The 21,944-nt window shown below is 42.1% G+C and overlaps 1 protein-coding gene across 25 annotated transcripts in view; it reads right to left on the reverse strand.

Moving 5' to 3' along the window:
• KCNMA1 (potassium calcium-activated channel subfamily M alpha 1) overlaps positions 1–21,944 on the reverse strand; it is a 719,065-nt gene that overhangs the window by 83,362 nt on the left and 613,759 nt on the right. For all 25 annotated transcript variants that reach the window (XM_008519122.2, XM_008519119.2, XM_070612927.1 and 22 more), the window contains 3 exons: positions 21,334–21,427; positions 7,357–7,480; positions 2,987–3,211 (listed from right to left, as the gene is read on the reverse strand). In XM_008519122.2, coding sequence (XP_008517344.1) covers positions 2,987–3,211; positions 7,357–7,480; positions 21,334–21,427 — 443 coding nt within the window. The remainder of the gene's footprint in view (positions 1–2,986; positions 3,212–7,356; positions 7,481–21,333; positions 21,428–21,944) is intronic.

The raw sequence follows: 21,944 nt of genomic DNA on the forward strand, positions 1-21,944 counted from the left end.
AAGGAAATTGGCTAATTGTCCAACAACATAGGAATGGTTAAACACACCACGGGACATATATACAACAGAAGTCTATGCAGCAGGTGAAGGGACTGACACAGCTGTCATGCAGGTGTCACCTTGGAAGGATCTCTAAAATAGATAAGTGAAAAAAAGTTCTAAACAACTCAAAAGGATGATTTCATTTATGTAAAAAGAAACTCACAAAATAAAACTATACATTTATGTAGCTATTAACTATGTATTTATAAGTGTATGTACATTCAGAGAGAAAGTTCAGGAAAAATTCACACTAAACTAATAACAGTAATTACCTCTGGGGAGGAGAATAAGATCAAGGGTGAAGGGAAAAGGTTTTTTTTTACTTTATATACTTCTGTACTGTTTGAATATTTTATAACAAGAATGTATTTGTATATTACTGGAGTAATTAAAAATAAATAAGCCAGTAAACAGATTTTTCAAACATCTCATAACAGCAAAAAACAGTGGGAAAAAACCCAGATCAAGGAGGTAATGACGAAGAGGCTGAGAATGCAAACACAGGTAAAAGAGAAGAGTGGCACGACCTCCACATGCTCTGTGTCCTCATGAGGGGTCACAGCAGAACTAATCAGGCCGTCCCATATTAGAGCTCCCCAGGGCCATGTGGCATTGTTTTGGAGTTCACAGCCAGCCACCAGCCTTCTTAGTCCTCCAGCCTGAATCCAGCTTCTACATGGAGACTCAAGTCACCTTCAACTCACTGACTGTGTAGAGGCCAGGTCTGCCAACTGCCATATATCTCTGGAGGCCTTCCTCTTGTTCTCCTTCCAGGAGATGGGACTTTTGAGAAGATGGGAATTGGCTGCAGAGATCGAAACCATCAACTCCCTTTTATAACTCAGTGACAGTCATGACTCTATTCTCAGCCCCCAAAATATTGCTGCAAAGTGGAATTATCAAGGAAGAGGCATTTAGTGCTACGGGGCTTAGAAGCTACTAGTTCCAGGCTCCAGAGCAGTATCTTGTGAGGGAAGGAGAAGAATCCCCTCTTTTCCTGGGATCTCTTCATACAAAATAAGTCTGACCGACTTTCTGAAACATTTCACCAGTGCATAAGCCTCAATTGCCTACATCAATATTCTTTTCATTTTCACTTTGTAGGGAATCCAGCAGTAATTGTGATATAAGACAATCCCTGCTTAGTCGTGTACACATGATTTTAAAACTCAAGGAATACAAATGACATACATAGAAACACCTTGTGTTTGTCTAGGCTGGCCCTAAATGTAGGGCACTGTTTAAACGATGAAATATGTGGAGACGTAGGTGAAGGCCCATTTTGTACAAATATGTTGTGCTTGAGTGTGCTGAATTTTGGAGGGTTTGAAAAGGACCCACAAATATGGCAGCTCATTTATATATATACGCAGGCAGGTGAGTGAATGTGTACAAGGGCACACAGAAGAAACATGCACACACACAACATGCACACATGCATACCAAACAAAATATACACACACCACCCAACAATACACACACACAAATGCATACCAAACATCACATACACACACCCAACACTCCACACACACACATACACAAATGCAAACCAAACATCATACACACACACCCAACACTCCACACATATACACACACACACAATACACACAGACTCACATAGCCCAGCAAAATAATAAGCTCTTTACAAAATACTTTTAGATCCTAGTCCATGTGTTCCCAGGGTACCATGTGGAAGCACACATGTAGGAAGATCATGCAAATATATAATCAAATCTATCATGTCTGAAATTACCAAGGTCTGTATCTGTTTATGCTCTTCTCTGTGTATGACAATTTGTTTTTCTGCAGGTGACTATTTTTACCTATATGCGTTTATTAAGTCAGTAAGTTTTTGGCCCAGCATTGAAAAGATATCTGTCTATATTTTTCTCACTTCTTTAAACATTTGTTGAGTACCTTGGTGCCAGGCATATGTAAGGTCAAATGGTGGCTTCTAATGAATATTACTTATGGGTAGATTCTTATGCATTCTTCATTGAACTATATTACTCGACTCTTTTTTTCCATTTCTGAGGTTCCAGCAGCTGATAATCGAAATAATGAATTTCAGCTCTGTAAGTGGGAAATAACCCAGATCTCTTGAAATGTAGCATCAAATTTGTGTTGCTCAATTTTAGGAATGTGAACTTCCAAGAAAAATGTGTCGAGAATAAGTGACATGTGCATGGATTTGTGACATGGAGAACTATATCAAATGTTGAAATGTAAAATACAATTTTTGGAAAGCTTATGGAAAATATATTGATTAGTGATTAACAAGTAGTTAGTTACATGACTCCCAGATCATGTATCCCATGTCCTTACACTAAATTGTGGTGTTCCAAACTATTCTTTCAGATTTGGGTACTAGTGTTTTTCAGTCAAGAATCACAAGCACATATGTGCACGCACACACACAAACCCATGAAAACATTGCTGGGTTTCTAAACTAATGGGAGGTAGGGGTTGACCAGCAGAAGAAGTTGGCCTTCTGTACAGCAGAAATAAATAAAGAACTTTGTTAAATACATTTGGTTAAAAATAGAACATGGTACAATCAAGATTTGCCAAGCATTAATAACGTCATAAATAAAATGATCTACATAGTTCCATAAGTAAATTGCGCTACAAGCATCATAATATCTCAAAGCATTAGGTTTGGATAGGCAAGAGAGAGAGTGTTTAGACACCAATATGGTTAATACATTTGAGACCAGAGAAACTTCATGCCTGATGAGCAGCTGAACTTGGCTGCAAATTCCTTTTAATAAGGTCTCCCAGGGTTTGGATATTCCTAGAGAGCACAGGGGAAGGGCTGAGTCCTCAGGCCCAAAACCAGATGAAGAAGCAGAGGCATGATCAAAGCTACAAGCATTATATTCACCTGGGATTTTCTTTCGCGAATGAAAAGAAAAAAACATCAATAACGTGACCTTGGACTTACAGGCAATATGGACACTTTGGGGAAGTTATGAAGTGTCTCCCATTCCCGCTTGAGGTACTCAATGGAGCCCACAAAGACGATGTGCTTGAGCTCATGGTAATGAAAATTGCTGGCACGGAGTGGCATCACCAGGTTCCGGAGGCCGATCAGGGCTGAGCTGACATCGCCAAAGATGCAGACCACGACATGGCCACTCAGGACAGTCATGGCGGCTTCACTTCGAGTCTGCAACAGGGAGAAGTGCACAAGGATTGGCGAAAAGACCTCACAGGGTTGCAGTAAAGACTAAAAGAACCATTTGTATAAAGGATCATGTAAACATTTGTTGAGTGTGTACTATGTGCTATTGTGTGCTATTATTTTTATTTCATTAATGTTATATATGTGCCATATATATTTATAATTTATAATTCATACTACACCATATGTGCATATATATTATATTGGTGTAATAAACATATGAAACATATATCCACACATATCACTACCTTTTTTGATAAAAGATTTAAGAAAGATAGGCATATGAGTAAGAGTCCTTTAATACTGATCTTCAGGTGGTAAAATAAGAAGAAATAGCAATATTTATGACATTTGGAAAGAGATGTCTTAGTTTCCATGAAATTGTTGATAAAATGAGCTGCCTTTTCCATGTCTCCTGCTGAGATGATGATAAAATGGTCAGATCCTATGTTGGTCTCAGCTTGAGAAATTTGAGTTTTGAGTTCTAGGCTCAGCAGTGGGATTTCACAGTACATCATTGCATCAGGGGATAGAACATGCTGTCCTAAGCCAGGTGCTGGCAAACTATGGCCCACGGGCAAAATCTCATCTACTACCTGCTTTTCTATGGCCATGGCCAGTGGGCTGAGATTGGTTTTCAAGTTTTAAAATGGTTGAAAAAATTTGAAAGGAGAATATTTCATAATATGTGAAAATTATGTGAAATTCGGATTTCAAAAAAATTTTACTGCAACATAGTCAACCTTATTCGTTTAGGTATTGCCTATGGCTGTTTTTACATTACAATGGCAGAGTTCATTAGCTGTGACAGAGACCGTATGGCCAGCAAAACTTAAACTATCTATTATATGACCCTTTACAGAAAGAGTTTGCTGACCGTTGTCCATTGCTGCCTTGGAGTTTCCAGGGGAATGTCTGGAGTGGCCCACCTGTGCAGACTGTGTAGAGGAAGATTCCCAAATAATAATTAAAAGGATCCAAAGATAGATCAGGAAGAGCAACAAGCCCACGTCTTCCCCCAACCCCAGGCCTGTATCCACAAAAAAGACAAATTAAAGAATAAAATCACCCCAGTTAAAGGAGGACCCCAGCTTCCCAGGAAATGAAAATGGTTAGCTGCTGCCGGCCCTTTTGCTTACTGCGTTAGTGAAGAGAACAACACAAGGAGGCCAGTTGTGGGCCTTTCTCTGCCTCTTCTAGTCCAATCCCTCTCATCTTGCCTTCCTCCCTCCCTGTCTACCCACGGCATGCCTGGATGGCCCCATGTGGCTTACAATGCTTTGGGGGAGGCATATTAATGTCCACTGCACATATCAAACTCTGCTCGATTTAATCCCTAGAATTGAGCAGTGTATTGACTGTTTAAATGCCAATATTGCAATTCATGACAATGTCACGGTTATTATAGTAACCCCCAAGGAGAGGAAGAAGCTAGCTCTCAGTCCCTAATCATTAGAATAAAGCAAGGGCTGTCACCGTTATTGGTTTCCCTCTGCAACAGTACAGGGACAAGTAAGACAGGGGCATTTATAAGAAATGTCTTATAAATGGTGACCAAGAAGGACACACTGGGGAGTCACATCCCACATCAGCACTTCAATGAAGAAGACCTGGAGTTAGTTATCTTGGCTGCATGGAAGTGTGAGTGCCTGGGTACCACCAGCATAGGGTCAACCAGTCTGTAATATGCTGTGATGGAGCTCCTAATTATTTTTAACTGTCCAGGTCACCTGGGAGGCTAGCTCTCTTTGGCAAGCCCAAGGAATACAAACTGGGTCTAGAGTGGAGGATAGAATTCTAGAATAGGGAGATAGGGAAGGCATGAGTTAGCAGAGTGGCCGAGGCACAGATGCTGACCCCATTAGCTTAGATCTGGGGACCAAGACACCAATCCTTAGACTGGCTACAGCAACAATACCAGGAGAACCTTGAAAAGGTCCCAATTCCTGGGCCTCAACACTGGAGAGTATGATTCTGCCAGGTTTAAGACTCACTAGAGAAACTACTCATGTGTGCATCTTGAGTTTCCTATGCAGCCTTCAAGGTCTAACCCAAGCTGGGCCTTAATGGCCTTAAATCCGTTGAAGCACAATCTGTTTGTGTCCAATAAGACTTTCTGGCCACTTAAATGCACACTAGTCTTCTCCCTTAAATTTGAACAGCACTTTGAGTCTCGTTAACACTTAGCTTCAAATATATTATATCATGGTTACATTTTGTGACTTCTCTCTAATGAGATGATCATTTCCTCAAGATTGAGGCCATCTCCCATTTCCTCACACCCAAAGTAGTTAGCATCCTGAACCCAGTGGGTACTCACAATCCCAAAACTTCACATAGCTGGCTCTTACAAGCATTCTCCTTTTGTGCTCTGATGTTACGTTAGAGAAAGCTTTTTGGACCACACCAGCTAAACAGCACCTCCCAGTCCCTTTCTAGCCCAGGACCCTATTTTATTTTCCTCATAGCACTTTATCAATATCTGAAATGTTATTACATATTCATTTGTCTACTTGGAGGTCTTCTCTTTGCCCCACTGGAATACAAACTTTATGAGAGAGGTCAATGTCAGGGGCTGTGCCCCCTGCAATGAGAACGGTGCCTAACACATAGAAGGCTTGTTATAAATGTTCATTAAATGATACTATTCTTCAGATGAGAGAAGTAGTAACTTGCCTCCTTAAACTCTTTCATGCCGAAAGGGAACTTTGATTGGACGTCAGTTAGCCATTTACTCCTCAGGAATATGTAGGCAAGCTGTTAAAACCCTTGATTCCAGAGAGGGCAGCAAGCTTTGCACCTGCCACAGGTAGGTAACGCTAGGCTGAGTTTAGATCACCAGAGCAAAAGTGCAGTGGACACAACATCAGGATGTAAATATATGGAGCAGCTTTGTGATTAGAACCATTTGCACTCCTGGTAAGTTGGATAATAGCTGTTTCCTGACAAATCTGACTTTCTGTGCTTTTGTCTGTGACTTTCACACCTCCGAGACAACCTCCAGCACAATGCTGTATTGGCCTTGAATGCTCGATTATAATTAGAGAAAACACGCACACTCACATTCAGATAAAACACAGGGAAAAATCTAGTGGATTAGAATACAAAACCATTCTGAGGAACTGGAACAGTCCTTTTTTAGGAAGGGAAGCCGTGACATCAGAAATGATAGGATTTTCCTGGCTGATATAAAGGAGCAGGCCACAGCAATACAGGGATTAGAAGGCACAAGGGAGAAAGAACTCTTCCATCTGACTTCCTGATTAGTAATGCATTTTTCATGGATTAGCAAGACAAGACACTGTAGGAGAGTCCATGTAGGCATTAAAACCTAAAGCTGTTAAGACGCCAACTCTAAAGAGTAGAATGGACTGTTATCTATGCTGACATTCCTGGGACAGACCAGAAGAAGCCTGCTGCTGCTACTGAGATGAGCCAACCAAAAAATAAAACTCTGAGCACCTACTCCCAGAGGTGCAACTGTGGATCATCACTGTCATCATCAGCAAATGCATTCTGCTTGTCTACATTGTATGCTAAGAAGGATCACAAATACACAAGGCTCTTATCTAGAAGGAAACAAGACGTTGTTACAAACAAGTAACAATACAGACAGCATTCAGATTTCTTCATGGCATTTAATAATAACAAACAATACTAATAACATGTAAGTTTATTGAGTCGTATGTTGGGTTTTAATCTTCACTACAACCTACGAGTTAGGGTCATTCTCATCTCATCTTCTTACAGATAAGAGAACTGAAGTGTGAAAAGGTCACGTGACTTGTCCAAGGCTGTGCAGCTACTAAATGGCGCAGGCAGGCTCTGGCTCCAGAGCCACGTCCGCAGGAGTTATGATGCATACTGCCTCCTATGATGCCTTTCATACAGCATGTGATCACTCCCTACTGTAATGAGTCAATAAATATTCAGAGTTTGAAAATACCACTCTCAGTTCATGTTCTGATGAGAGTTCTAGCTTCTTCAATATGTGTCCCGAATTTCAATTATCAAAAATAATTAGGACCAGAGATTGAATCATCCCACCATCCAGTTAGGAAAACTTCACTCCAAGCAAATGTAGTTTGGGACAGTAGTGGATGGCATCGATTCCACCGTCCATCACTCACCAGGATGACTTTCTCTATCTCTTTAGGTGCGCACCAGTGAAACATCCCAGTGGAGTCATATTTCTTCACATTGGAGTCCATGTTGTCAATCTGATCATTGCCAGGAATTAACAAGGGGTCATGCCTGAGGAGAAAGGGACAGGAAAACCTAAGTGGAAAATGTGATAAATTATAAATGGAAAGCATCCCCTGAGTTACATCTCAGAGGAGATGAAAGGTGCAGAGAAAGTGGTTGTTACTGAAGGCCATTCTTTTGCTTGCAGAACCCATTCATCCTTTAAAAGACAACTGTCCCAAACACCACCACCACCTGGAAGTACAGGTGACCTTTGTCAGCTAATAATTCTGTCTCTCTCTCCTGTTTCTCTTTTTCTAAAAGGGCCTTCACATCATTTTGTGGATTTAGTCTCCCTTTTTATGGATCTCTAACTTCTCCTTCTCTCATTTTACCAGCTATCTAGCACACACACATACACACCACAAACACACACACACATACACACACACACCCCCCCCGCAAAGGGTTGTTATTAGCAGTGGCAATGAAGAGGAAGGAATAGGAACAGAGCCTCGTGCTGACTGACTGGCATGAGGATGGAAAGCCAATTACTCGCTCTTTCTGACTACAACTTCTGACATGATGCTCTTCGCAGTAAAAGCTTTAACAGGCTGCACTTTAAATATTTTAGCAATTTGCCCAATCAGATTTTGCTCTCCCCGGCTGAAGCCCTTTAAAGATTCAGCAGCATGTCACTTCAGAGCAGACTGACTACCAATTGGCCACATCTGGAATACATGATTTCAATATTAAACACCACCCTCTCTCCTTGCCTTGACAACTGTATCTGCACTAACTGTCCGATGATTGTCTCCCCCTCCCCCATCTTCACCTTGCAACTGCAGCACTCCTTGGATGAGAGCCTCGAGCTCAGATGCATCTTAATAACTTGTCTTGAATTCTCAGGGCTACATTTACCCTCTCTTGCCTTTTTTACTAGTGGAAAAGGAAGATGCTTCTACAGAGGCCTCCCTTCCAGGGGCCTGGCAGAGTCTCACATACAAACTTAAGAATTTCAATAGAATCAGGCAGGTCTGACAAGCTTACAGCATAAGAAATACACTCCTGCATCTTGGACCATATTCACTGTCCACATTTTCTCTCTGATAGTGATTCTCTACCTCAGTTTTGAGGGAGGTCACTTGAGTTTCTACAACAATGACCGCATATAATTAGGCAATGTCCCAGGAATAGCTAACTGCCTGTGCAGTCGATTTATTTTCTCTGAATAACATTGCCAACTCAAGAGAGAAAATATAAAAAGCTTCAAATTCCAAATATTTACTATAAACTGATTTTATCTTTTAAAAGATCTATTTCAAGCATCAAAGGGTGAACTCGGTTTAGTTTTTAGCATTTCTCCCTCTGAAATTTATCTGATATTTCTCATTTATATATCCATAACACAGAGAGTGGGACAGCAATCCCACTACATGGTTCACAGACGTAGAATTAGGCCTTCGGGATATCGACCATGACCCTCCCAACACATCTTCCACCCCAACTTAAGACAGGAAAACTCTCGCCACATTTATTTATTACTGAGAATTTGATTTAATCCTACACCAAATGACAAATATCATATGAAGCAATCCTGCAAAGCTATCTTTAACGAACATGTTAGATTACTATATGAACTGTTACATATGATCTTAAAAGGAGAACAATCCACCTCTGAACTGCATCGCAGTAGCTGAGTTGTTGGGAAGTCTTGAGGGTGTTATAAACCACCAGGCCACCTTTCAAATACTGAACTTGGTAAAAAATGCTAAAATTAAAAGGCAGTTACTGATAAGAACTGGTCACAGATCAGAACAAGAACAAATTTTGATTTTTTTTGTCCTTGACGAAACTTTAATAGTTCTATAGATATCCATCTGAGATAGGTGGGTGGACAGAAATGACTATAAAGAAGACATTTGAGAAAATGAACAGAATGAACTCTTCCAGCCCCAGAACATATTTTAGTTACAAGAGGATCTTAATAAATGTGCTCTGAAGATATACAGCTAGATTCAAATGTCCTTGCCCTGTTTATTGTTTGGAGAGGAAGATTATCTCAGGAAGGGCTAAGACCTGACTCTAATGCATTCAGGCTTTAAAAGACATCCAGGACTTCATTCGCATAACATCAGCAAGCAAGCAAATTATACAGCAAGCTGGACAAAATTCTTTTTAGAAAATACATCCCTTGGAAGAGAGAACATACATTTTGGTTCCCCACCTTTTTGGGGAGGAATCATTCCTTGGTAATAAGGGCCTCCAACCCTCACCTTAGAAAACTAAATAAACAAGCCTGATGATGAATCTCCCCTCAAAGAAAGGGAGAAAAGACAGCTTTTCAATGGGGTACAGGTTTGGGGAAACCAGACATAATTTGACACTAGGGATGCAGGCCATGATTTGCACTGGAATTCCAGAAGCATCTGAGAAGTCTCAGTGGTATGCCATGCTGCACTCTGTACTCCCCAAAAGTCTCTTGGCCTGCACTGGAGAATTTAAATATACGTCTTCCAAAATTTTCCTCAAAGGGTCTGATCTAAACACCATCAAAAATCTCCCACAAAAAAGAAATTTCCCTTTCTGACCAGTTATGGTACCTTGAATTTGAACTTTGGTTTCCTGAATCAGCAAAGCAACCAATAAACGTGAATCCACTTCGAAGCCAGGAACGGGGCACACCGTAATGATTAAGGTTAAGACACAGTCCCTAGTCAAAGAGAGCTTCATAACATAGCAAGAGAGAAAATGTCAATCAAAGGTTGTGATACACTGTAGTAAGCGTTATAGCAAAGTCATATACTAGGTGGTATGAGAATGTCAAGAAAAAAGCTGTTAATTGCCTGATATTTGAGTAACATCAAGGAAGGCTTCAACAGGAAGTGACATTTGATCTGAGCCCTGAAAGGTGAGGAGTAATCTCAGCATACTTCAGCATTGATCCACTAGTAGCCATTAGGACCCACTCAGACAATTGAGGCCCAGATAAAAAGAGCCAAAAAATGGCACCCAAAACTTTGGTTGGAGATGTCAGTTATGGTAGTGCCTAACCTAAGGTATACAAGACTCAGGCGAGGCACACTAGCTGTCCTTAAATATGCAGTGGCAGTCAAGTGGAAGATGGAGTCAACTGATTGAGTATGACTCATAGAGATCAAGTTAGTAATGATGTGTGGGATTTAGATGGAACAAAAATCAAGTTTCCAAAAAGAAAGAACGTTATAAAAATTGAAGGTTTTTCAAAAATGACACGAGTTGTTTCCCAAGGCAGTGGATTTCTCATCATTTGAAATGTTTCAGAAGAGCTAGGGATATGGAGAGGATTTCATTATAAATGTTTGGTGAGCCTAGAAGACCTTTAAGGTTTGAAGCAGTGTGCTGTCATTGAGGGAGAGATGGCTAAAAGAATTTGGGAAGTATTGGACCACTGTTGGGCATCAAAAGGACAGAGGGTACCGAGTAAGTGAAGAAAAGTTGTTGTTGGAACGAAGATGGGAGACAAGAAGAACTGAAGACTGATTACTTTCTAGTTCCATTAAGGCTAAAACTGTTCCTCATTCACTGGATTCTACTGTCTGGGAGGAAGCTTGGAACATGATTCATTCTAGCAACACAGGAGTCTGTAACTACTTTGGGCCAGACAGGGTAAATTTCTTTACCCTGTCTCTTCCTACAGTAATTTCAAGTGCCTTAGGTTGGCTTAGGAGACATCTCTGACACAGGTGAAGAGTGAAGACTCAGTTTTCCATAGGAACTTATGTCTCTACATTGAGGTTTTTGGAGTTTATATTAATAGAAGAAAGTCCAAGCATTTGCCACTGAGCACAACAACCAACATTGCTGTGTGTCAGGGGAGGCCCAGGAGAAGAATTAGGCAGTTTGTTGTCCATGGCAAGAAGGACCATCAGAAACCTCCCTGAACAAAGCATCCGACATTATCAGTTTCCAAATGATGGAGAACCACTTCCACAGGCTCTTAGACAACTCCTCAAAGACTACTTACTTGGAACTGAAGAGCAATACTGGATATTGTCTTTCACATCTCAATTATTTTACGTATTCCCTCAACTCACAAAGTAATCCCAACCCCCCTAAAATGCACCCTAATTAATTCAAGGTTTGTTTGTCACTTAGCTCTTAGCCAATGTACAATGTACATAGAGCAATAGAAGCTCTATGAGATGAGGTGTATCTGCTGTATAGTTGATAGAGGCCACATTTTGTCCCCCATGAAGTCTGTATGTTCAAGTCCTCATCCCCAGTACCTCGTAATGTGACTATATTTTGAGATTCATTCTTTAAAGAGGTAATTAAGTTAAAATGAGATCATTAGGGTGGGACCTAATCCAATATGACTGGTGTCCTTATAAGAAGAGGAAATTTGGACACAGATATGTACAGAGGGAAGAAAATGCAAAGACATAGCGATAAGACAGCCATCTATAAGTCAAGGAGAGAGGCCTGGAACAGATCCTTCTTTCACAGCCTCAGAAGGAACAAACCCGGCTGACACCTTGATCTCGGACTTCCAACTCCCAGAACTGTGAGAAAATAAATATCTGTTGCTTATTACACCTAGTGTATGGTACTTGGTTATGGAAACCCTAATAAACTAATATAATAGTCCACCTTGAAGAAAAATGAACACATTATATCATATATCACTCCTCTGAAGACCCCTGCTGACCTTCTTGCACTTTAGTCTCACCTATTCCTTTACAGGAGAAAAGCATCCTGCCACCAGTTTAGGAATACATGGAAATATACCTTATCTTCACAATACACAATATATTCTTTAAAGAGTTTGAGCCCATGTCCCTCCCTTCCCCAACACCATCCCCCATGCCCAACATACATACACAATTAGACTTGCTCTGCTCCAGAGGGAACTTCTCTCTGGTCTTTAACTCTCACCTGCATTTGAGGATTAATACCTATCATGGCCCAACCCAAAGGAAAGAGGAAGCCTGGACACTGGCCAATTCATTTGTCCAAAAGTCTTTTTCCAAAGGGAGAGTTTTAGGGTGGATACTACTGAGGGCAGAAAACAACCTATTTCCTTAGTGACAATATAGCACAATGGCTCCTGAGCCAAAATGACTGTCTTCAAGTCCTGGCTCATCTATTCCTTGCTACGTTGTGCCTTGCCTCAGTTTCTTCATCTGTAAAAGGGGAGTGTTAATCATAATCATTATTTAATGGATTCAACTTGAGAATTACATGAGTAAAGTCCTGTTACACATTTAGCATAGAACCTGACACATAGCATGCCTTCAATAAGTGTTAATTACTATTATTATGATCATTCTTTATACTTTGCTTAGAACCCACTCATATAATTATAGCTCTTATAATGGTAAAAGGAGATAGCAAAGGTAGAGCAGTTCAAAAATAAACATGTGGGGTTACTATTACCACTACTGTTGCTGCTATGATGGATAGCTGCCATGAGTTGAACTGTTAAAAATGTTTCTGTGCTAAAACTTTTACCTACATTTTACCCATCACAACAACAGCTGTAGCTAATTTCTGTTATTATTACCCATATGTATGGATGGGAAACAGAGTGGATAGGTGACATGGCTAACGTGGCACAGCTAGTGAGAGGAGAGGGAAGGCTTTGAACAGAGAGGTCTTTTGACTAGAAGCCACTGCTGCTTGGCCCCCATCCCATGCTCTCCCACTTGCAAGAGGCAGCTGGATCTTGATTATTCTCCACTGCAGTGCCCCAAGCCACAGTGCCCTAAGCTGCACAGACAGGGAGACCAGCATGGCGGGCATTTATGAAATGCACCGCTGATGTGAATAATCAAGAGAATCCCCTTGAGCCCTTGTCAGGACACCATGCTAAGGAGAGCCTCAACAATCAATCAAGCCTGGCTGAACTTCTGCCTTCTCCCAATATCTGAAGGCTCCATTTAGGAGCACCCACATTTTAATAACAACCGAGGAGCTCCAGTGAGTTAAATCTTTCATATCTATGCCCCTTGAATCTCAGCTCTCGCCTCCAGAGTCCACAGCTAGAAATCAAGCATGCCTGACTTCAAGTAAAGAATAAAAGATCATTGTTTTGAGGGTTTGCAGAATAAGGAATGCCACTTGCCATCAATTAATCTCAGGAAGTGAACTAAACGCCCTGCTACAGCAGAGACACAAAAAGCTTGCCTTGAAGACAACAGCCTCAAGCAAAACCACAAACCCCTTTTCCAGCAAACCTGCTCTTAGGAAGCCAGCATTATAGTTTAAAGAGCACAGTTCCCCTTACAGGCAAATACACCAAATCCCAGTTTTTCCTGTGGCAGTGGGTACAATGCTGGACTTCAGAAATTTCCATTAAAATACAAGGAAACAAACCTAAAAAAATGTTACAAAAGAGGGAAGTTACAAAATGGTGTTAAAACTGCATCCTTTTCCTTGCTCAATTTTCAAGACCTCATTTCTCATCACAGAAGGTCTCTCCCATCATTAATAGCCCCCATTTAGGTTGAGGTGTACCCTGAATGGTTTCCCTGGGAAGCGGAGACTTGATAAAATGCAAACAAATTTCTATCCCTTTGCAGACTTTTCACCCAAGTGGTAAATACCAATTTTGTTGAGTACCTATGAGTTCAGGCCTCAACACAGGGGTACCAGGACATTTCTGAGGCCTCAAAGTTTGCTTCCAATGTCGCTCTCTAAGCTGTCCTCCTTGATGACACAGAGACAGAAGTCATTTTCCCTTCTAAGAAGCCCCTACAAAAGTCAGAGATGCTCTTTCAGAGATAATAATTTGCATGTCTGTGTCGTCCATTAGATGTGAGCTGCTTGAGGGGAGGGAAGTCCTATTTTACTCTTTGGTGTACTTCCAGAACCCAGCAGAGGACACAGTAGATACTCAATAAACCACTGACTAACAAGAGGAGCTGACCAATGATCTCTAGTCTCTGAACACTCTCAAACCAGTCAACAGAAACTCACCAGACCTTTTATGGAGGCCAGAAAATGTGCCCAGTGTGAGCCCATTATCTTTGCTACTTTGTGACAATTTGTTTGGGGAATAAGCAAGGCTCTTGCACTGTTTTTCACTTTATAGGGACTGTATTTGAAGTAAGGCATCACGATCTGAAGGGAGACTCTGAAATAAGTCTTTAACCAGTCAGGCTGCCTGAAATGTGCCTAGAGCCAGCTGCAGTAACTGATCAGCAGGGAGGACTCATGTTTGATGGCAACAGTGGACAGGACAGGTGTTCTTAATTAAGCAACTATTCAGTGCTCCAATGACAAGTCTGAACACTTCTGCGAGGAGGGCCCCTATCACGTCGAGCTTCCCTCACTGCTCTAATTTGTGTAAGAGTGATTCTCGAAGTGAGCCCCACACCGGCTGCAGCAGTATCATCTGGGAGTTTGACAGACACGCAGATTCTCCAGCCCATCCCAGACCTACTGAATCAGGCTCTGTTTTAACAGGTGCTCTAGATAATTCTGATGCATGTTAACATTTTAGAACTATTGTTATAAAGCTTTTCCCAGATAGAGAAACTGTGAGGTTTGAGTCAATTCTATTCAAGTTAGCAAGTGTTTTCAACATACTGACTGGAAGGCTGTGGTTCTACTCAGCAAGGCGAGGACTAGAGTGGGGCAAGCCAGGGGCCCACATACAAGATATAAGAAGGCACCTCACATGCCTTACCCTAATCCTGGCCATGCTATTCAAATGAGAAGCACAGAACTAGTGACAGGTCGCCTACCCTGACTGTCTCTGTGACTCTGGAACTTGAGGAGTTGTGTCAACACTTGATGGGGATTCCTAACCTAGATGCCACACTGACTCTCTCTTGCTGACCTCTATTTTCATAAGCTAGTCAGAAAATAAAGAAACATGAAAAACAAGTTAAATCTTAGTTCTTGTAAAGTGCAATACTTATAACTCAGTTTTTTTATCCTCCTTTCTCCCCACTGCTTCTTCCACTCCGTAGACGACAACATGGCAGTTAGTAACTAAGTCCCTAAATGCAACGTTCAAGAGGGTCAGGCCACACGAGTGAGTGTCTGGTGGTGCCGGTCACAGGATACCGGAGAGAGTCTCAGATGATGTCCTCAAAAGGGCTCATATTCACCATAAATGGTTCCCACTGGATCTGCCTCATTCTAGGGGTCATTTTATGGCTAGGTGAATACTAGTTCCTGTTGTATGTTACAAGGAGCCTGACTTTTAGATTCTGTCTCCTGCCTCAGCTCATCTTTCAACACTGTCTCTAGCCTCCTGTGTAATGATCATCTCTCCTGAGACACAGCTGGCCCCTACCCCTGCCCCCATCTCCCACCAGATGGCCATCCCTAGACCCACCTTGACAAAACCTTCAGGCTTGGCCCTAGCTACTCTGGCAAAATTATCCTTTTCAACTTCTCTGTAACTATCTACTTACATTTTTTTTTCTGCCTAACAAGTAAACAGTCAGTAACTACTGCCACCTAATACATCATTTCTTGTTAGGCAGCCACCATTCTCAGAGGAAGAAAGAAATTACTGCCTTTATGTTTGGGAGACAACACAGGAGAACTGACATGTTCCAGTCCAAAAGAAGAGTGTACAAGATGCTCCTGAAACAAGAGGACAGGATAACGACCCTCTGCTGAGCATGCATCTTGTCCAGGGACATTGTATCAAATCCACCCAAGCCTTGGTATGATGAGACCCACTATTTCTTTCCTCTCCGGTCCCATGGGGGCCTGCCATTTGCTATTTGTTTGTGCATTAAGAGGTGAATTTACTTAGCTAAGCTGTCCCTGCCTTCCTTCTTTCTTCTGCCCAGTGGAAGGAACAGTGAGAGTGGCATTCTGTCCCCGAGTCTGAGTGGGCTCAGGCCATTTTGCCATTTTCTATTACAAAACCTTTCAAGCTGACAGTCCTGACAAACACTCCATGAAAGGTATGAATCAAAAGAGAGGGAATGGGACTTAACAAGCAGATGAGTTTATTTCACTTAATGATCAGTTAATGCCCAAGAGGGTAATCTCTTTTCCTCAAATCATATTCAGGAAACCAACATCTAACATTTCCTGGGTCTCATGACACAAAGCTCCTTTTATAGTGTTCAATTGCTGTTTTTGGTGTCATCAGTTATCCTTGCTAGCCTGGCTGGGGGCTATCTCTTTGTGTAAATTGTCTACCTGATGTATCCTGCATCAATCCTCATGGCCCATGTTACTCTATCTTACTCCAAGGCCCCTAGATTCTGGACAAATAGGCGTAACATGGACTGATGTCAGGAATGCTGTGTGTCCTTCCTGGGAAGACTGTCTAGCCCACTTCTGGTCCACGGTTCTACAGTAGATCCTGAGTAGTCTGGGACCCAAAGGACTTGGCAGAGGCTGGGGCTGGGCTGGGCCTTCTCTTCCCACCTCTGTATTTACATTAGCTGTTTCTCTGGAAGGCTCTGAGAAAGGGTTCTACTTCCTTCTACTGCCATTAGTGATCTTCCTAAAACACCAGTTAGGGCACTGCCTCCTCAAAAACCTGAAAGGGTTCTCCAATGTCTCCAACAGGTCAAGGCCTTCAGGAGTGGATGCCAGAATACCTTCATATTTTCAACTCCGGTCATCCTACTCTAAGGATGCTCCACCTACGCCAAGTCACCTTCTGAGGCCTGAGCACTTTCCCTATTTCTTCCATTGAGCAGAATAGTGAAAGAGTTAATAACCCGGGCTTGGTAGCTAAATTATCTGGGTTCAGATCTTCTTAATTAAGTAAGACTTACTAGATTTACCAGATTTCACATCTCTGGGACTCAGCTTCCTCATCTGTAAATGGGGGAAAGAGTAATATGTACTCATGGAGTTGTAGTTAGGATTCAATGAGTTCAGAGGCATAACACGCTTAGAATGATGCCTGGCACCCGGGTAACGATGAACAAGCGTAGGTAATATCACACATCATAGCTCATCCTACACAGCTAGGTTAAATGAAACCTCCTTCACAAACCAGGCTCAGCCTCCCAAACCAGAGGTAATGACAGCTCTCTTTGCTCTCACAGCCCATGCTAGTAGATCTCTAAGCTGTTCCTCTTCTATTTTGCTGTACATGCCTGCCTGTCTCCTACATCAACCTGTAAGCATTTTGAAGATAGGGACCAACTCTAGTACATCTTACTTTACACCCCTCAAAGACCTCCCCAAACACCATGAATACAGTGCCATGAATACAGTAGGCTCTCACTAAACATTTCCTGGATCGGAATTAGTCTGAGAAAAGAAATAGAAGCAAGCAGCTGACATGCACAGTCTTTTCGGATTGCATTTGAGAATAAAGTGTGAGAGCCCACGCACTTACTCCATATCATCTACCCACTGGAGAAATATTCTCGGCATCCAAAAAGCATTTGTGAATGCAACTACTTGAAGGGGACTGTGGAATGAATTGAGTGTGATTGTAACCAGGGCAGCAATTTAGGGAATTCATGAATCTGCTCCACCTGTAGTCAAAACTGTGTCCATTGTACTTTTTTTTCTAGAGAGTTTCATTGAATATTCAATGCCGTCTGTGAGGCCCCCAAATTAAGAACGCCTGACTTAGTTATTTAGAGACAAAGTTCTTGCCCTCTAGGGCCTTTCAACTGAGGGAAGACACAGTTATCTTTACAAGGCAAAAACCCACCAAGTAGGGAGAATTACAAACAGGTGCTTGGTGATTTTAGAAGAAAACTAAGAAAAGCTCCTTGAATAATTCCATGTTAGGAGACCAACAAGGAAGGCAAATAACAGGGCCCTGGTAACCTCCATGGCTTGTCCTCCTCAGGGTGTGAAGCCAATGGTTATCTATCATGACACATGCATCCCTGGCTTCGAGCACAGACATTTGCCATTTGGCTCAGTCTGGCTGTGAGGGTTGTCTTCTGTCAGGGTGACTGAAAAACATACTGCTTCAGCACCCAGACACACAAAACAAGGCTGTTCACCTAATGATCGTGCAGAGAGTTAAGTGACTCTTAAAAACCAGGGTAAGTCTGACAGAGACCATTAGTGCAGAGTCTCAGTAGCATTTCATGCTGGCAGATGGTTTGCAAGGGACCCTCACACAGGAACCTGTTTTATTTGCAGAAGCCACAGTGGTAAATTAAAGCCCATCCTAGCCCATTCTGGGCTCTCCAGTTTCTTTTGGAGCTATTCCTACCACTGCCCATAGGCTACTAAAACCTGCCCACGTTCAGAGTGATTGATTCTGCTCAAACAGTAAGCCACAAACTCATGTCAAAACACCCACTTCAAATAAGTCATTAGTTTCTTTTATGGATGTTTCAGGTCATCAGGAATAGAACCTGGGAGTACTGGGAGAACCTGGGAACCTGGGAGAAGATATCTGTAAAGCATAAAGGGAGTGTCTGAAGATGTGAGGGGGACCTGGTGAAGCCACAAGGTCCAGAGGCATGAGCCCCTCTGTTTTCTGTCAATCAACAAGAGGGATCTAGTAAAATAGGTCCTGGCAACCGCATCGCCAGTGCCAAATATTCAAACCAAAGCAAGCTGCCCATGGGTTCTTCATTCATCCCATGGAAATGAAGGGAAATAGAGAGAGGGCTCAGCACCCTGTCTTTGCTCCCACATCAGATAGAGCATGAAGAGCACCTGGAACACGGAAAGTCATGATAAAGGAGGAATGTCTAAGACTTTCTGACTTGTCATGGGACAGCTCACCTATTCTGGCTGAGCTGCAACTGAGACCATTGTGGGCTGGTGGGATAAAATAGTAGCCACGCTGTAGCAGCCAAAGGCACCAATACCAGAAACCCAAGATCTGCAGCTTGGCAAGTTTCAGCTCACTGCCTGACCCACGTTTAGCAATTCTGATGTAGCACAGAGTAGACAGCTCCAGCCCAGGATGACTGCCTCCCTCAGCCCCTCTCCGACAGGCAGTGAAAGCAAGACCCACTTTGAAAATTCTCCCCCATCATGCAAACTGACAAAGGCATGCTTTTCAAAAACCCACAGCCAATCTGTTGATCATTACTTATTTACAAAGGCCTTCGGGCAGAAAGTCCTGTAAAAACCATACTTGATATGGTATACACTAGCTTTTTCTGCTTGTGGAAAAGAAGTCCCCCCAAGGCTACCTCAAACCATCACTTTCTATTGCACGTAAAATGTAGCATGTAACACTAAAGTATTTAATATATATGGTATAATATATCTACAGGAGAGGCATTTGTGTAGAAGTATGTTACCCTGGATTTGGTAATTTGATGTTTTGCTGAAGGCTACGACTTAAAAAAGCTTCCACCTCGTACAGAAGACCTGTCATCTTAGTACCCAAGAGCCAACAGAATAAAGAAGTACCCTTAAGCAGCAAAACTTTGACACAGCTTTGAAGCATATGAAAACAGTATAACTCCTCAGAATTATTATTACTCAAGATCAAAGAAATGAGCCATACTTTACATAGCAAACAGGGACAAATTGCTCCAAAGGTTTCGGATTTTTTAGATTTCTCTTTATTTATTTATTTGCTTCTCTATTTAGGCAAAAGGAAGCACATGGGCTTTTCTCTACTTTAAATGGATAAAACTATTAGCATTAGATAAGACGATTACCTAAAGGTGAATAAATAGGAAATAGATGCTAGCATGACAACTGGAGTCATAAAAATGAGAAGCTTGGCAGTTGGCGCATTTTATTCCTCCTCATAAACTGTAAACAAGCATGTAAATCAGCAACAGTCAAGCAGGACTGAGCCAAGGAGCAGACAGAGAACTGTTAAGGAAACATTTAACAGAAAGAGATGCTCATAATGGAAAAGGCCATGAGTCTGGGTGAGTCTTCCACTGGAACCTGTGTCCTCAACTGCGTGAAGAAGGGCTGCCCACGTCTACATCCTAGAAAGGTGGTTGTGGAGGGCCAGGAAGATGTAAATGTGATGGAGAAGTGGGGAAGGAGGAGAAATCGCCATTATTGTATTTCAATAATCATAGAGAGGAGAGTGGCCAATGGCAATGAAAAGAAGAAAGTAATGTCAAGATGGCAGGTGTTTCCATGGCAGTAACCATTTAGAGGAAGCAGTGCAAATCTGAAATCATTCTTGTTTCATTGAGGTGCTAGAGAGTTAGGATATTGGAAGAAATAAGCACTGAGCTTGGGAGATGGATTGAAGACAAAAAAGGGAGATGAAAGATGAAGAGGCCGAGAAGAGGGCCTTGCAGAGCTCTATTGAAATTTGCTTTCACTTGCCATTTCCTAGAGAAAGCCGTAGTCAAGACAGAAAGAAGGGAAGGAAAGAAGGAAGGAAGGAAGGGAGAAAAGGAGGAAGAAGAGAGAGAGAAAGAAAGAGTGCACACACACTGTATTTCATAATTAATATTCCTTTTAGCCTGAGCAGAACTGGATTACTTTTGAACTTTACTTTGGCAAGTCCACAGATTATTAGACTTTTTTATCAGTCAAAATCAATTAACAGAAATTTGATTTCAATCGACAGGATAAAAGGAAGGTAATCTTCAGGTTCATTTTTGATTGTGATGATACATCTCACATATGGCCTTAAGTACAGAAAACAGTCCTCGGAGGGACTCCAGCAGAAAGAGACTTGCCAGAGGCAAACTAACCACACGAGTGCCTCTGATTGGTTGCTGCCGTCATTAGTGCCACTGCTGTTTAGGAACTACACATAGACAGGACATGGTGACAGCTAAGACTTTAAAGCCTATGTATTTTTCAAACAGCTTTTCAAACTGTTTTTCATGACAGAATTTTTTCAGCTCTATCATTAACTGCTGACAAGCTGACAGAATAAATACTCCAGCCTTTAAGAAGCCATCTAATGATCCCGTCCCCTCCCCCGCCTTATGCTGGCTGGGGAGGGGAGGCTCTGGGCCTGGGCAGGCTAGGGAGGAGCGAGGAGAGGAAGAGAAGGAGCTGGGGGGGACCCCCGCGGCTGAGGCCCCTCTCCTTACCTCATCAGCTTGGGCGAGGAGCTCGGTGAGTTCCGCATGCCTCCGTTGCGTTGCTTCTTTTTTGGTGACAGTGTTGATGGCTGCTCATCTTCAACTGGAAATACAGGCAGCTCATGAGATTATGAACAGTTTGAAGGCAGACTGTGAAATACAGGCAAGATATCAAAGGACACACACTCACGGCTCAGTCACTCACTAGGAATTCATGGCTGTCTTTTAGGACCCAACGACAAAGACCAAATGTGTTAGTTAAAGAGGCCGGCTTAGAAAAGGTGGGAGCATCGCCTCTTCACACGCCAGCATTTGAACGTGCACTTTATACAGACTAAAACAGTTTGTAAACGCCCTGCCATAAGAAAGAATAGAAAGCATGATTTATCTGTATACAAAATATATATGTATATGGGAAGACTCAATCATTATTCTTAGATCTAATTTTGGTTACTTTGCTTTCCTGGGCAATCAAATGGGTTTCCTTGTAACCAAAATCAGATATAAAGTTGTATTTGAAATAGCCACATAATAGCTGCCAGCCTGCTGCTTCTGCAAATGAACCAACTTAACTGGTTCCTAATCCTTGCACATCAGAGGAAGCCTTGGAGAGGCAAGGA

Source organism: Equus przewalskii, chromosome 1, assembly GCF_037783145.1.
Source record: "Equus przewalskii isolate Varuska chromosome 1, EquPr2, whole genome shotgun sequence".
Classification (NCBI taxonomy): domain Eukaryota; kingdom Metazoa; phylum Chordata; class Mammalia; order Perissodactyla; family Equidae; genus Equus; species Equus przewalskii.